We start from the raw sequence: 17,522 nt of genomic DNA, 5'->3' as shown, positions 1-17,522 counted from the left end.
GCAGTGAGGTGACGGTGTATACCAACACCAGGCCTCCCCGAGTGGCGTGCTACACAGCTCACTCCGACACCAACTCTTATCGGAGAGCTGAAATCTGTTTCGAGTGGAAATGAGCAAATCACATTTCGACAATTTTGAGAGAGAGAGAGAGAGAGAGAGAGAATACGAATATCGAATTATCGATATGGCCCCACACTGAAAGGGCGAATAGAAATAAACATCAGTAACATTTACTTTAAAAAAAAGTAAAATAAATAAATAAATAAAAGGCACTAGCCGCCGTGGCGAAGTGGTTTGCGTCGCGGACTGACGGCTGGGAGGACGAGGTAGGTGATTTTCGGCCTGCGGCCGGCTCCTAACCGGAGCTGGGTGTGCTATGGGCTTAAATGTTTAAATGAAAAGACTGGGACCACGCAGTCGATTATCATCCACTTCACGGATGCCTGTTGCTGTACAAAATGTCAAAACGAGTAAAATGTCACAAGAGCGACATTTTGTACCGTGTTCGCGGTACAAAATGTCAACGGTACAAAGTGTCGCAATTGGACATTTTGTACCGGTGTGCGCGGTACAAAATGTCACAGCGTCACAATTTGTACATCTGTGACATTTTGTTCCACATTATCGTATATTTATGTCAACTGCGGTGGAATTTGTCACCCATTAATAGACTGTTTTCTATCGGTTCTGACTAGTCAGTTGTGCAAGGTACAGTTGAGAAGGTGAGTAAACAATGACCACTACCACACAGGCATATAATTATTGCATAGTGGTTAAGTTGTCTGCCTGAGGAGTGGAAGCTCCTCAGTTTCATCCCCGGCTGAGACAAAACAATGACTTTAAAATTTGTATTCTAGCACGTGCCAGTGATCACTTTGTTGTAAACTTGCATGTTTTGACAGTTTCTTTAAGTCTAGTTAGTATTTCAGTTCATGGCACGATGCAGAGGACCAGTGCTCACTATGACGTAATTTGCAGATTTTGACTATTTAACAGTTTATTAGTCTCCCGAGTACTTCTGTACCTTGTACAATGCAGATGACCAGGGTCAGTGACAATTTCCATCAATCATTTTGACCTAAAATGTCAGATATTGATTGTTAACAGCTTACTGCTGTCTGCAGAGATTTTCTGTACCATGTATAATGCAGATGACCTGTGGTTAGTCTCACTGACTAGTAAAACGTAAAATTAGAGATTTTCACTCTCACATAACTTCTTTTAGTCTCCTGGGTATTTCTGTACCTTATTGAATAACCGCCTCGGTGGCCTTGGGGTTAAGGCGTCCGCCTCGAGAGCGGTAGGTCGTGGGTCAAACCAAGTCAAAGACTTAAGAATAGGCAATAAAACAGCTGTCCCGCCCGGCGCTTGCCACTAAAGGAAACAGTGTCAGGACTAGTCGGCCCGGTGTCAGTATAATGCGACTGTGTGGGATGAGTTGGCTGGAACTGCTCCACCATCCTTGAGTGGGTGCCCTCTCCGTCTAAGCATACCCGTGATGAGATCGCCTGGTTGCGGAAAGGCACGTTAAACCCCAATCAACAAGCAAATAAACCTTATTAAATGCAGATCGCCTTTGACCAGCGGTCATCTCCATTGTACAAAGTACAGAAGAACTCAGGATACCCTAATAAGCTGTTAAAATTAATAGTCAAAATCTGTACATTCATCAAACTCGTCATTGTCATTGACCGCTGGTCATCTGCATTGTACAATGTACAGTAGTGCACAGGAGACACTAATAAGCTGTTAAATAGTCTAAACCTGCAATTTCATCAAAGTGACCACTGGTGAACAGCACTAACCACTGGTCATCTGGTTTTTTTACAAGATGCAGAAATTTTCTGGTGACAGAAATAAGCTGTTAAGAGTCAAATCTGGATTTTTTAAGTGACTAATGGTCATTGTCACTGACCACCGGTCATCTACACGTACAAGGTACAGTAGTACCCATGACACACTGTTAAATAGTCAAAATTACAAGGTACAGTAGTACTCATGACACACTGTTAAATAGTCAAAATCTGCAATTTACGTCAAAGTGATCTCTGAACTATGCTGGGATATCAATTTTAAAATCTTTGGTTTGACTCAACTGGAGATCGAACTAAATAAGAATAATAATAATGGTATTTATATAGCGCTGAATCTTGTGCAGAGACAAATCAAAGCGCTTTCGCACCAGTCATTCACACGCATGCATAACTCTAAAACTGGAGAAACTGAAGACAAGGAAGAGGCAGGAAGGGAGGCTATTTTGGGAAGAGGTGGGTTTTAAGGCCAGACTTGAAAGAGCTGAGTGTGGAGACTTGACGAAGCGAAAGAGGAAGTTCATTCCTATTGCAAGGTCCAGAGACAGAGAAAGAACGGCGGCCAACCGTCGAGTGTTTGAATCTGGGTATACGTAAACAGAGTGGATCCGAAGCCGATCGTAGTGAGCGAGATGGAGTGTAGAGGTGAAGGCAGCAACAGTGATAGGAAGGGGCTGATTTGTGAATACATGAATAACATTGAGTGCTGATCTTGTACTTTATTCTGTGTGAGGCATGGAGCCAGTGGAGATGTTGCAAAAGTGAGCCAGTGGAGATGTTACAAAAGAGGAGTGATGTTCTCAGATCTTTTCTTTCGGGCAGTAGAGTTTTGTATGTGCTGAAAGGACTGAATGGGTGAAGCAGCCAAACCAGACAATAGCGAGTTACATTAGTCATGGCGAGAGAGAATGAGAGAAACGACAAGTCTAGATGTTCCGTCAATGGACAGATATTTCCGGATGGAACTGATGCGCCGCAATTGACAGTAGCAAGACTGACATGTCTGACTGATAAATTTTTGCATGGACAGTGTGTTGTCAAGGACAACGCCGAGGTTCCTGACTGAACTGGAAAGAGGGATGGATGTACTACCAAGTTTGAATGTGTCAGTTGTGATGGAAAAGATTTTTAGTTTAGTTCCTATGATCATTGCTTCAGTTTTGTGCGCGTTCAATTGTAACTTACTTAGAGTCATCCAGTTTTGAATGTCCAGGAAGCAGTTGGATGTTTCTTGCGAGAACGACGACAATTTTTCGGGGGTATCACTCTTCTGGAGTTGAGTGTCATCAGCATAAGAATGATGACTGACATCATGGCGGTTGATAATTTCAGCGAGAGGAGCAGTGTACAGTGTGAAGAGCACTGGGCCTAAATCAGATCCCTGTGGGACTCCATGTTCGATTTTGACGGGTTCAGACTGGAAGTTATCAACAATGACAGACTGGAATCAATCAGTGAAATAAGATTTGAACCAGTTTAGAACAGTGCCGTTGATACCAAATGTAAAATGAAGACGGGAAAGAAGGACTGAATGGTCTATCGTGTCAAAAGCGGCTGACAAGTCGAGAAGAGTGAGAAGGGAGATCTGTCCCGAGTCGGACGCTAGCAGTAATTTTAACGAGGTTTCGGTAAGAAATATGATATCAAAGTTATTTTCAAAAATATAAACAGAAATATAGTCAGTCTTTTGATCAGGGCAGACAGACTGAGCATTGAACAGGCAGGCATGAAAGAGATCAGAGGCAGGCTGAGAGGAATTTGATGGTGAATCAGGTGTGTCAGACAGACAGACAACGGAAGGAGACGGTGGTGACTGAGTAGTGAAGGACAGTGGGAAGGCAGAGAAAGGTCCGGGAGTTGAGACAGGTGTGGAAGGGGTAGAAAGCAGACCAGAGCCAATCACGGGAGATACACCACATTTTGGAAAAGTGTCAGAGAGGACAGGGTCACGGGAAGTAAAGGAGTCAGCTTGAACATGAATGTTGAGGTTGTCAGTGAGTCACAGCAACAGCATGGCTGACATCGGAGACAGAACGATCAATGCAGGGGACAGAGCCCCTCAAACGGCGAAGTCTGCCCGCTCTGGCTCCTCTTTTTGTCTTTGCTCTGCTGATGCCCAGGCTGATGATGCGCTGCGTCGTGTCATCGTGTAGTCGGAATTGTTTATGCCCGTATATATTTTACAGCAACGCTCTGATGTAAAAGTGTTAATGTTGTCACCATGGTGACAGTCTCAGTGCGAGTTCAGAGGTCGGACGGAAAGTGAGCTGAGCACGTGAAAAACGTGCCAATGGCGGGGAGTCTCGCTGGCAGGACGAAGATGGTCGCTGATGCGATAACGAGGGTAAGATGAGCAGCATTCATTTATGTCAGTTTGCAAATCAAAACACGAAAATGACGAATATTATTTATTAAATTGTTCTAAAAAGCAAATAAATATGATAAAACTGTTCCGACCTTCGGTGTCCTGGAAAAACGACACACACACACATATATATAAAATGTCCAGATCATAACAAGGGAACCACAGAATCACACACAAAAAGGCAGAGGCCAACACAGTGCAGCCAGTGGGCGCGAGGGCAGATTACTGGAAGCTTGTATTCACCAGGCGGACATCTTGACTACTAGGGTAATGTGTGTCAGCATAGTTGTAATTTTTTACTCACCTTTTCAACTGTACTTTACACAACTGATGAGTCAGACCTGACAGAGAACGGTTTATTCATGTGTGACAAATTGTACCGCAGTTTATATAAGTATACGACAATGTTGAACAAAATGTCACAAATGTGACTAATTGTAATGCTGTGACATTTTGTACCGCGCACAATAGTACAAAATGTCGTAAGACGGTAAAAAATGTCGCAATTGTGACATTTTGTACCGTTGTGACGTTTTGTACCACAATAGATGCGACTTTGGGTGTATTGCTCTAATTTCCTGACCAAAGCTGGACGTGTCCTTATCTTTCGGGCCTAGTTACTGCCGGGATATCATTATGACATTATTTGAGACATGGGTTCAAATGAATTGTATACCTACCAATTTCTCCATAAACAAAATGATTAGGTGTTCGGTGGTGTATCACTATATTCTCCAATACCCAACTTTCTGCTCTATATTGCAAAACTGGCTGCATCTGGGTATCAAACAACTTAGAGAAAACAATAAATGAGCTACAATCCAATTCATACAAAATACGGTTGCTCTGTTTATAACATCATGGCATGCAAAACTAAAGCTGAATATCAAGATAGTTGTATTTTTTCATTCCCATAAATCCACCTTTCACTATGTCCCAAATAGCCTCATTTTACGAAACACAATAGTGTTTGTCTTTTCATATTTACTCTTAAGTCTAGTTGATTCTGTATACAAGCTATTCAATTGTCTCTGGAGACCGCCCACCATGTAGATAATAAAACAATAATTATCATCTCCAAAAAGTAACACTTACAATTCAAAAGATCGAGAATCACCCCATAACGGCCATTCTCATTCATTTTTAAAGTTAGCTCGTTAATAGATAAAGAAAACAAAACCGGGCTGCACACGTCACCTCGATTAATTCCAGGAGTAAACATGACACTATTTAAGCTTTCACTGCACTATACATACTTTTTTATGCACGGATACAACTTGCCTTAAATTCCACTTTTCAACAAAATAGACCATGGCAATTTCTGATAAATCGAAATAAACACCTTTTCGATGTCCACAAAATCAAAATACAACTTGTGATCATACACAAACTGTTTCTGATCAGCAGTCAGTAAATATATGGTCTACTAGAGAATAGTATTTCTTGAAATCTGGTTGATGCTCTCCAGCTATATCATTCTGGCTTATCTACTGATGCAGTTTGCTTTTTATAATAAAACGAAGTAATTTACTACAAATATTACTTTTAGAAATACCCCTGAAGTTCGTTACATCAAGCAAATTACCCTATTTAACTAAAGGCGAAATCAATTACTCTTTCCAGCTCTCAGGATAAACTCAAGAATAAATAATTATCGATACTTCTTTAACACACTATCCAGAAATCTGCTCAGAGTGCTTTACAAAACACTTTTGATTACACGCCACATTACATAAATGTTACGTACACACACCAAAATGTGACCAGCAAACTAAACACACACACACACACACACACACACACACACACACACACACACACGCACGCACCAAAATGTGACTAGCAAAATAAACACACACACACACACACACACACACACACACACACACACACTCATACATTTAAACATACATATGTACATGGCAGTTGCCCTCCACACATACGCACACATATGTATACACAAACACACACATACACAAACAGACGTGTGCGCGTGCGCGATCAAACATACGAACACACACAAATACACATTCATACACATGCATATGTATGTGTACACATGCATATGTATATACACACAGTAAAGCACACCACACGCAGAGAAGTGAACCTGCCACAACTGAACTTATTGCTGAGGGAAGAGGCGAGTTTTGAGACCAGACTTGAAAGAAGCGAGGGAGTCAGTATGACGGAGGTTATCGGGGAGCTTGTTCCACATCTTTGGCGATTGAAGAAAACGATGTGTCTGTGAGTCTTACTTCTGACGTGAGGTGTCCTGAGAAGTCGAGTATCTGAGGACGAACGCAGCTGGCGAGACGAAGTATAGATATGGATGAGTTCAGAAAGATACATTGGGCCAGATCCGCTCAGTGCAGAAAAAGCAAGAGTGGACATCTTATAGTGTAATCGATCAGAAACGGGCAGCCAGCGGAGAGACTGAAGGAGAGGAGAAACATGGTCAAATTCAGCTCTGCAAATGAGTCTGGCAGCTTTATTCTGAATTCGTTGAATTCTAACAGATATTTGGGAAGGCCGACCAAAAAAGAATTGCAGAAATCCAATCTTGAGAGAACCAAAGCGTATACGAGTGTTTTGGCTGCATCAGTTGAGAGATAGTGGCGGATATAACTGATTCTATGCAGTTGTAGATAGGCAACTTTACAGATAATCGAAATATATTGTTGGAAGGGAGACTGGTCAAAGATTTCACCAAGACGGCGAACAGAAGGAGAAAGTGAAACAGTTGTGCTGTTGATCAGAACAGTTAAACAATTTCATATAAAAAAAAATTATGACAGATTCTCCTGAATTTTTTAAATCCCCGATCAAACCATATGAACCAGCAGATTTGCCATTTTTCAGTTTTCGTATTTGCAAGCACGACTTCTTTTCTAGACATAGGTCTGTGTGACATAAGCTGTGCATCATCATCATCATTATCAAATATATCAATTTCCATTATCATTCAATCATACTTTTCATGCAGATCTTCAAAATATTGGTATGATTCATGCATAGGAATACAATTTGACGACTATTTTCATCTTTGAAATCTTGCGCATTGTGTTCCGAAATGTCTGCCGGCTTTTTACAGAATACATGAGTTTTTTGTTGTTTTTTGGTTTTGTTTTTTTGTTGTTGTTTTTTTCGGGTTTTTTTTGTTTTGTTTTGTTTTTGTTTGTTTCTTTGTTTTTGTTTATTTTTTGTTTTCTTTGTTTGGTTTCTTGTTGTTGTTTTTTGTTGTTGTTTTTTTTAATACTTTTCTCCTGATTCTTATATTCGCGTCTTGCAATACAGAATAAAACCCTGTCACTCTGTCACCTTTGTCCAACGTTTTTCTAACTTTCTCAATCACATACAGACATTGCGATTTTCCAATTTTAATATGCTTGGTCAAACCAATTATACTAAACAACCATCAAATTATCAACTGGTATATTCTTTTCCACGCAATTTAAACTTATTCATTGGCAATCATTTGAACCTAAACGTTGGTTCACTGATATCCTCACATATACAGATTTTTGCATTTTATATATTTTCATGGATATATTGTGAATTCATGGAATGCGTATATAATAATAATAATAATAATAATAATGATAATAATAGTAATAGTAATAATATACATTTATATAGCGCCCTTTCTCTCTATGAGCTCAAGGCGCTTTACATGAAAAAATATTACAAATTACATAAATCATTCATGACCACTGACGGGCGCAATAGCCGAGTGGTTAAAGCGTTGGACTTTCAATCTGGGGTCCCGGGTTCGAATCACGGTGACGGCGCCTGGTGGATAAAGGGTGGAGATTTTTACGATCTCCCAGGTCAACATATGTACAGACCTGCTAGTGCCTGAACCCCCTTCGTGTGTATATGCAAGCAGAAGATCAAATACGCACGTTAAAGATCCTGTAATCCATGTCAGCGTTCGGTGGGTTATGAAAACAAGAACATACCCAGCATGCACACCCCCGAAAACGGAGTATGGCTGCCTACATGGCGGGGTAAAAACGGTCATACACGTAAAAGCCCACTCGTGTGCATACGAGTGAACGCAGAAGAAGAAGAATTCATGACCACTCTTTCTCAAAACCCCTTCAACACCCCCACCTCCCTCCCTCCCGCCACTCTCTCCCACCTTCATGCATCCAATGTGAGCTGACATATATGGTGCTGGTGAAAAGGAAGCTGACAGTGCTTAAAGATAGGTTTTAAAAAGATGAGCTTTTAGTGATGAGCGAAAAGCAGAGATAAAATCGGATGCACGGATACAATGACGAAGGTTGTTCCAGATATGAGCAGCACCAAAAAAGAAAGAACGTTCACCACAAGTTCTTGTATTGACACGAGGAAGTATATTGCATAGCATAATCATTGTTCCAGCAATATTTGACAACAAACTTATACCTGTCTATATTTAGATCAACAACTGTACGTGCTTCTTTGTTTTCCTTTTTAATACATAACAAAACTGGCAGATGTTCAGATTCAAATTTTTCCATTGCACTAAGAACTGATCTTTTACACAAAAACTCGAAAAAAGAAAAAGGCAGGACTTTCGCCCCCACCCCAACATGTTCATGATTGACAAATAAAGAGGACTATACAACCACCGGATAATATGAATCTTAAGTACTAAGAGGCAGAGGTTTTTCGATTCATTAGACAAAAAACATTACTCGGCATATTTTGTACAATATAACATCTCTCGATGAAGTTAGAAAGACAATTCAGAGCTGAATGGGGCATTGAATATGTATTTGCCTTAAACAGGTTTTGCTATTCTGTTAAATAATAAATTTGACTTTACAATAAAACTATCACAGACAATGAAAACGAGAAGTAGATATACTTTACTTGTGAACATTTATGGTCCCAATAAGGATAACCCCTATTTCCAAAACGAAATACGGAGAAAATTTTTGAGGAGAGTCAAATTAATATCGTAACTGGTGGGAGCTGTAATCTGGTAATAAAGCCTGACCCAGATTACCATAATCATGCAATACAAACCTGAAAAAAACCGAGAAATTGTCCTCAACATGATGTTTCAATTGAAGAAAGAATAAAAACTTTTATTGGAAATTTAATGCAACCCTACCTAAATATATGCTGAATTATTTAAAGGAAACATACAAAACATCAAAGAACAGTACTCAGCATTCCCCTATGCAAGAGAAAATATGTGTAAGATACCCAATGATGAGATTCGGTTTACAATAATTGATCAACTATTTCTAGGTGTCATAATCCTACAAGTATGAGTAAGAGCCAAATCGTTCAGCATAAGAGGAAAAAGAAAATGGGGAAGACTGGATGGTGGTTGTTGTTGTTGTTGTTGTTGTTGTTGTTGCTGTTGTTTGTTTTGTTTTGTTTTTGTCTGTTGTTGTTTTTTCTTGCTATCGTCATTGTTTGTTTTCTATCGTCTGTTGATTATGTTTCTATTTTCTATAAAATGTAATCATTGAATTTTTTTATTGGAAAAAAATTACTGATGCTAAAAAATAATGATTTACACTGTTCCCCACATGAAGGTCACTATTGCAAATGCTATTCAAAATACACAATCCCAATACAGTTCACATGTTCAGTAATTTCTTTCTATACGCTGGTCAGGAACAGGACCTGTGCATGGGATTATCAACTAGGAGGAGTGGGGAAGAACAGTGACTGAGTGAAATGCTGCAGCTTCAACCAGACATTACTCTAGAAGAAACAGAACGTCAAGCACGACAATATGAGCAGGTCAAAAGTCATTTCATTGAACAAAAACAAGCTGCTGCAAATTTGGATGCTGTCACGCGCAGAATACCAGTCCAGCTGGAAGAGGTTCCAGTCAATGGTATAACTTCAGTAATGGTGCTGGAAGTCGAAAAAGAAGCTCAGGGAGAGGAACTTATTTCACTTCAGGAAAAAGGCAAATTAGATAGAATTGTTCAAGATGTGGTGGTGATAAATCACACAGCAAATGTCCAGCAAAAGGAAAGGTACGTCCAAAATGTGGACGTCAAAATCACTCAGCTGTTGTCTGCAGAACAAAGGCTGTTGATACTGTCCAACACCAAGAAAAACAATGAATCACCAGAACCATGGTATCTCACCTGACCGTTTGTTGGAAGTTCAAAACTGACACGTTCCAGATGTATCTGCTATGTCTAGCAGACAGTACAAGAAACTTTACTCTGCACAGGCAGAACTGAGAAGTTCAGGGATGATTATGAACTGCTTGGGACAGTTCACACACCGGAAGAAGACAAGTAAAAGTATTTTCCTCTAAAAATCTTTTTGATGGATGCTGAAAGTGACTATCTTTTTGTTCGCAGTGCAGCAAGCAGTATGGGATTAGTGAAACGGGTAGATAACCTGGAAAAATCAAAACCCAAGAACTATGTGTATGGGGAAATTGATGATAAACCTTTGGACTGCACCCCAGTGAGAATAGTGCTGAATGAAACCCACCATCCCTACAGGCTTATCACTGCAAGACGTATCCCGCTACCACCTATGGACAAAGTCAAGGATGAACTGAATATAACTGAAAAGACTGGCGTCATTACAGAAATAAAGGAGCCCACAGACTGGTACTCTACTACGATGCCAGTCCTGAAAGCAGGTGGAGCAGTCCGAATCTGCACGGGTTTGAAGAAATTTAATACTACCATCATGGGGGAGCGATGTATTATCCAAACACTGGACAACTTGCTACACAAGCTAAGGCAATCAACAATTTTCAGCAAGTTTCTGGCAAATTCCGTTATCCTCAGAAACTGCAAAACTGAAAACGTTCATAAGGTCTTATTTCGTCAACCCATGAAAATTTTCAGTGGACAATGGAGGAAATTCTGGTTAACTAAGAACCAGCTTCTTTGGTGATATTTTGGCTCACAGTAAGTCATGTGGTGATCGTAAGAGACATCTTGACAACGTCATGAAGAAACATACTTCAGTCAATTTCAAGCTGAACGAGACCAAGTGTGAACTTCGCAAATCAGAAACTGAATTTCTTGGCCACGATATCAGTAAGGATGGTATATCGCTTGATCCAAAGAATGCAGAAGTACTTCTGAACGTAGCAGATCCAACTGATGTGATAGAACTGCGGCGCATCCTGGGAATGATCAATTTTCTGGGAAAATATCTTCCAAATTTGTCAAGCACGAGAATGGACTTGGGGAGCCCCACAGAAAAGTGCAATGGCTGAAGTGAAGAGAATTTCGGGAGTGCTGCTTCAGGAAAACAAGCCAACTGCATTTCGTTCAATAACTCTGACACAAGAGGAAACAAAATACACTCAGATTGAAAAAGACTGCCTTGTGGGTAAACGTTTGGGTGTGTGAGAAATTTGAGAGGTACCTTGTGAGTCTTCCGTCATTCAAACTACTCACAGACCACAAGCCCTTAGTGCTACTCATAAATAAAGAGATCTGAACGACACACCTATTCGCTGCCAGAGACTTCTGATGAGACTTCTTCGATTCAATGCAGTTGCAGAGTACACTCCAGAAAAATTCATGGTCGTGGCTGACACCTTATCAAGAAGTCCCATGAAAAATTAGGAAAGAGGAACAACACAAGAAGATGTAGAAAGTCACGTTGATGGTGTCAGACTCTAGTGGTCAGTTTCAGACACGAAACTACAGCAAATAGGAGAAGAAACAAGCAGGGATGAGAAGCTACAAGAGGCAATGTACTCCATATAACATGGATGGCCACAGAAAAAGGGAGATATTGCGGACAATCTTCAAGATCACTTTGCTGCGAGAGGAGATCATAGTGTCCACAATGGCCTACTTGTTACAAGCAGTATAATCGTTATCCCAAGCGCTATGAGAAAAGAAGTCATAGAGAAAATTCATTACATCACCAATGCATCACTAAGTGCAGAGTAAGCGAGCTGTAAGTTCTGTTTGGTGGCCTGGTATCAATGATACAGGAAGCAGAAAGAGATGTACAAACTGCGAAAAAGATTCTAAATCAGGAAGATCCATTTCTTGCTCTTCTGTCCTACTTTGATGGGACCTCAACTGAGGACAACACTGCCCACAATTTCTGCAAACATGGAGCCAAAGAAAACTGACAGAAAGAGAGTTGAAAAAGATCAAAAGAGCAAATAAATGAACAAGAAAACATCTGACAGAAAGCATGAAGCAAAATCACTTCCAGAACTGACACCAGGGGATGTGGTTGTCATGAAACTGGACTTTGAAAAGAAATGGAAAAATCCACCCACAGTCATCAAATAATGTGCTCCAAGATAATCATTGTAGAAACCAACCGGGATCGAATCCAGTATCGGCAAAACAGAAGACACCTGAAACTGGTGCCTCAAGGTTCCAGAAACATCTTAGGGGCATCCTCTCCTGATGATGGTCTACGACCCACTATTTGCCTTGTCCCGCAAAATACTCACCTGAGGCCCCATCTAATTTCTACTCCTGATGCAGAAACAAGACGTGCTGAACAGCAGCCAACATGTGAAGCTGAAAATGTTCAGCTCAGTAAAGAATAACACATGGGAGGCTAAGGACCATCACAAGAAAACATGGTGACCGGATAAGCAGGAAGAAACAGAAAAACCCCGAGTCAACGTGATCCTGATCCTGATGGAAAAGTCAATGTTCGAATCATTCCAAAGACTGTGGAAACACGCAGTGGACGCTTTGTGAAACGACCTGCTCGATACCAAAATTAACTCTTTGTCCATGACAGCTGAGTTTTTTTTAATGAAATTTTGCAGAAGAAGAGTCAGGGGGCCAGTTAAATGAATGTTTAAGTGTTTCGTTATAGTTAGTTACTATGTTGAAATTGTTACACGTGTTTCGATAATTAGATTATCCATTTCAAAGGAAAGTGATGTCACGAGAATCGACTGGACTTAGGATCTCGTACATCAATTAACATTATTTTGATACAGTCATACCAGAAGTGATGTATGATTTATTAATGAATATCCGCCCTTGTCTGACAACGGATCAACAAATGGGCAGCGATCCAAGCTGCAAGCTATTTCCGTTAGCTCCTGAGGCTTGAATACTATTAGTCAACATACGGACACAAGTCACATTGCATTCACTGTTATAAATCGGTAGCTGGTAAATTATCTTTTCTTCTAATATTCATTACTTCAGCAATGAATTTAGCAACGTTCTTAATTACGACATTGGTGTTGTTAGATAATATCGCAGATATACAGAATTATCGCATGGGTTGTATGTTTATTGCATTGCACATTTTACGTTTGTATGCATTTTCTGGATCATTTCTCACACGATGTAAAAATGAAATAGTTCGACGATTTTCCGCTTAAGTATCATTATTTTCAATTTTTCAATCCACCCACTCTCAGTCTGAATCAAATAAATTTACCTCTGTAGCGTTTATCAGAATGAAATGATTTTTTTTTTCTGTCTGGAAAACGTCTTTAAACAAATATAACCATCTGTATTTGTCCCTGGCTTCTACTTCAGAATGTCAGTTTTGCTTGTAACAAGAGACTAGTCTACCTTCAAATTCATTTATATAGCCATATTTGCACCCAACACCAATGTTGTGCCAAACAATACCAAAACCATTTTACGTAAGGCTTTTTACACGTTCGAAACCAAGTTAAAACGGCCAGATTCATGTTGTAAAAGGAGCACTTCAAAGTCCTGTCCGCATAATTTTGACATTCGTAATTTTTTTCAGTTTTAGCCAATATTTGATACATTCTATTACTGCTCTGATACGCAAAAGATACTTGCCTGTTTCTCCACAGATACGTTTGTTTGGTGTGTATAATGGTACGTTCAAAAATCTTTTGATTGCATAGGTGTGTATTCTGTTCACCATCCTTTCTAAACCCCATATGTCTGCTTCAAACATTAAAATTGGCTCGGTTAGTGTGTCAAAAAGTTTATAAAAGAAGTGAATATCCAATTCATTTAATCTTTTCAGATGTCCTGATATTTGCACTGCCCCTGCCCCTCTACAACCTTTTCTACACGTCAGATAAGGCATTGCTGGTATTTAATTTTGTCGTGAAAACCATCCCAAAGAGCTTGTATGAATTTGTCACTTCTGCCATTCTATACAACCATCTTTCCCCAATAAATATACAAGTGATCAACCAGCCAGGTGGACAACCAGTCCGGTGACCAACAGCCAGCTGAACAACCAGCCAGGAAAGCAAACCAGCCAGGTGAAACAACCAGTCAGGTGAACAACCAGTCAAGTGATCAACCACGCGAGTGAAACAACCAGCCAGGTGTTAAACCAGCCATGTGAACATCCTTACCTTTGCCGCTGCTTTCCTATGCAGCTGTTCACTGGTTCTGCCAGACGACACCCCGGAGCTGGTACTGGACATCAGACCCGCTCCCCCACCTCCACCCGGCCCTGTGCCCACACTGGGAGCGGTGCTCGAGCCCAGTGCCCCAGGTCCGGATACGGTGGCGGGAGCCGTGCCAGTTGACGTGGAGGGTGGCGCCACAGGCGTGTGCCTCTTCTTCTTGGGCCGGCCCATCTTAGTGATGGCGATGGGCTGGGAGGACTTGCCCGAGGCGGGGCCGGGCAAAAGGTGGGAGAGAGGGTCCCCCTCCATGGAGCTAAAGGACACGCCGCTGTCACATGGGGTAGAGGCCCCTTCCCTGCCCGCCCCACTACCCCCTTTTTGCTGGGACAGACGGCGTTGGTGGGGGCGGAAGGTAGGGTAGCGGGGGCCCGGGTGGTTGTCCACCAAGATGGCCGGCAGAGGGCGTCCTTGCAGCAGGCGTTTGGTCACGTGGCCCGAGGCCCGACTGTTGTCAGAGGGCAGGTTGGCCACTTGCATCCTGCCTGCCAAGGGGAAACACATCGTCGTCATCACCCATGCCTTTCATATAGTCTTTCTCATCCAAATCATTGACGTCACTATCGTCATGTGACATCGTTGGCATCGACCTTCACCATCAAAGGACAGCAATGAATGTTTTGTTGTTATTTTTTCAAGGCCCTAATCCATTCATGGCTAGACTGTTGGTGAGTAGGTGTGAAGGGCATGCGAAGAATGTATAGAGAGTGCCCAGGATTAAAGCTTGACACTGTGATATGTATGTGTTTGAATAAATGACCTGGTGGTTGTGCTGCTAGTGTGCTTTGGGACACACACACACACACACACACACACACACACACATACACTTACATACGCGGACGCGCGAACGCGCGGTTTTACCCTTTATTGTTGTGCCTATGGTTCACACACACACATACACGCACATACACACATGCACGCACGCGCGCGCGCACACACACACACAAACACACACACACTCACACACATACACAATGGTTTGAAATATTTCAAAGATCTGAATGTCTTAATCCTGTAACCCCTTTTGGAACATGGAGGACGTAAAAGCAAAGTGAAACAACAGAAAATCGTAGAAATGCTCAACAATGCAATAAGCGCAAGAGATCAATGAAATTCATTCAATACTGACATTGGGCGGCTACATGCGCAATCTTAAAAACAGCTTAATGAATTTACTCGTTTTTGCTCCCAGAAAACAGTTTACAATAATTGTATGCTGAACACACACACACACACACACACACACACACACACACACACACACACAACAACAACAACACAACAGCAGTAAAACAACAGTACAAACATAACTGAATAATAGATGATAACGCGTGCGCAACCATTCATGAACGTATGTTGCGCGTGTGAGCTTGTTTTTCAGTGCCTGCACATGTGTACGTGCCTGCTACTTGAAGTAAACGATAATTCTTTATCAGAAGAAATTTAATGAATTGTCAGCCGACTTTGGTCTATCCAAGGTGACCCCCCCTGTCCCTTCCAGCTATACTGTACCTCTGTATTGTGATCGAATCTCGCTGACAAAAGCCTGTCACAGCACACTATACCACAAGAACCTGGAGCGTGGGGAGGTAACCGGCCACCCGCTGAGATCCAACACTGCAGATCCCTAGGGAACAAGTGCGCACGCTTCCATGTACTTCTATGTCCTGACGGTGTATGTATGTGCGCGCCCATTAATGTACCGTTAAGCTGGCGGGAGAGAAACAACACAAAAGACTGAAAACAGCGTGGGTATGTGTGCCGACACGGCACTGTGTTTAGATCAAGGCAGCGGTTTTGTAAGACAGCCATCAAAACATCCACTAGAATGTGACACAAGTCATATTTAGTTCGAACAGTATGGCTCTTTGTATACGCTGACACCCTGTATTACAAGCAGCAGTCAGTGTTACCGAAAGGCCAAACGCTAAAGACCTATCTCTTCAAGCCAGACACAAAATGTGGAGGAAAAGTATAGGATCTTCACTGATGACGCCCTGCACAACCGCTCTGCCTGTTACCACAACGACGTCAACACTGCCATTTGTCGTCAGTCCTCAGACAACGCCACAGTATTGCTGCAGCCACATCTCCGTCCTCCGCGGACTTTGTCTCTGACACTCTGTTTCCCTATCTGTTTCTCTCCACCTCCACCCCACCCCCGACCCCCTCCCTTCTCTCTCTCTCTCTCTCTCTCTGTAATGAATAGTTTTTTTGTTCTTGAATGACGAAAGTTGCTCAGGTATTTCGAACACGTATTGTAAAATACCAAAACACGTTTCCGCTCTTTTCTTTTCTTTTTTCTTTCTTTTTTCTTCTTTTTTGTTGTTTTTAAAATATAGATTAGACAAGCTGTGAACCAGTAAAAACACATCACCGCTGTTTCCAGAAAACAACTTCTTTCACATTGACTGCAAATGCTTCCGTTTCTGATTGATCAGTTACAATATAGTTTATTTACAACCTGTCATGCGGCGTATGGGATGGAAATAATCTGTTGACACAATCAGTGTTGACATGTCAATGTTTGAACTATCAAATTTATTTACTATGCACTATCAGTGTTAACTCGTGGCGAATTAAACAATGACTGTTAATCTGTGAGTAGTTAGGACAATGTAAAATTACCTGTGGATGTTTACCTGCCAGTGTTGATGTCAGCGTGAAATTACTTGTGAATTTTTAACATGTTAGCGTTTGCCTGTGGGTGTCACAAATATCTGCTTTTTCCTGTTGTGCAATCATCTGGGCTGGCTGTGACTAACGGCCACATATGAATAGGGCTGTGTTCGCTGTCAACAATGCATTGCTTCCCGATATTGTGTCTGGATTCATAACTTCCAACAAAGTTGCTCCATATCAGAGTTTTTCATTGCTTGGGGTGCCCTGTGCTTTTATTTTGTCCGTGCGTGTGTGTGTGTGTGTGTGTGTGTGTGTTTGTGTGTGTGTGCGAGAGAGAGTAGGTCGGTGTATGTAAGTGTATGTGTGCAGCTGTGTTTTGGTATCT

The 17,522-nt window shown here is 41.4% G+C and overlaps 1 protein-coding gene across 1 annotated transcript in view; it reads right to left on the bottom strand.

The window, feature by feature from the left end:
• The window catches only part of LOC143298348 (uncharacterized), a 196,777-nt gene that overhangs the window by 167,145 nt on the left and 12,110 nt on the right, over window positions 1-17,522 (bottom strand). Inside the window, exon 2 of the mRNA XM_076611227.1 lies at window positions 14,459-14,997. Coding sequence (XP_076467342.1) covers window positions 14,459-14,992 — 534 coding nt within the window. The 5' untranslated portion in view covers window positions 14,993-14,997. The remainder of the gene's footprint in view (window positions 1-14,458; window positions 14,998-17,522) is intronic.

The sequence above is a fragment of the Babylonia areolata genome, chromosome 23 (assembly GCF_041734735.1).
Source record: "Babylonia areolata isolate BAREFJ2019XMU chromosome 23, ASM4173473v1, whole genome shotgun sequence".
Classification (NCBI taxonomy): domain Eukaryota; kingdom Metazoa; phylum Mollusca; class Gastropoda; order Neogastropoda; family Buccinidae; genus Babylonia; species Babylonia areolata.
Note: the sequence above shows the minus strand (reverse complement) of the source record. Positions and strands in the feature narration are given on the sequence as shown.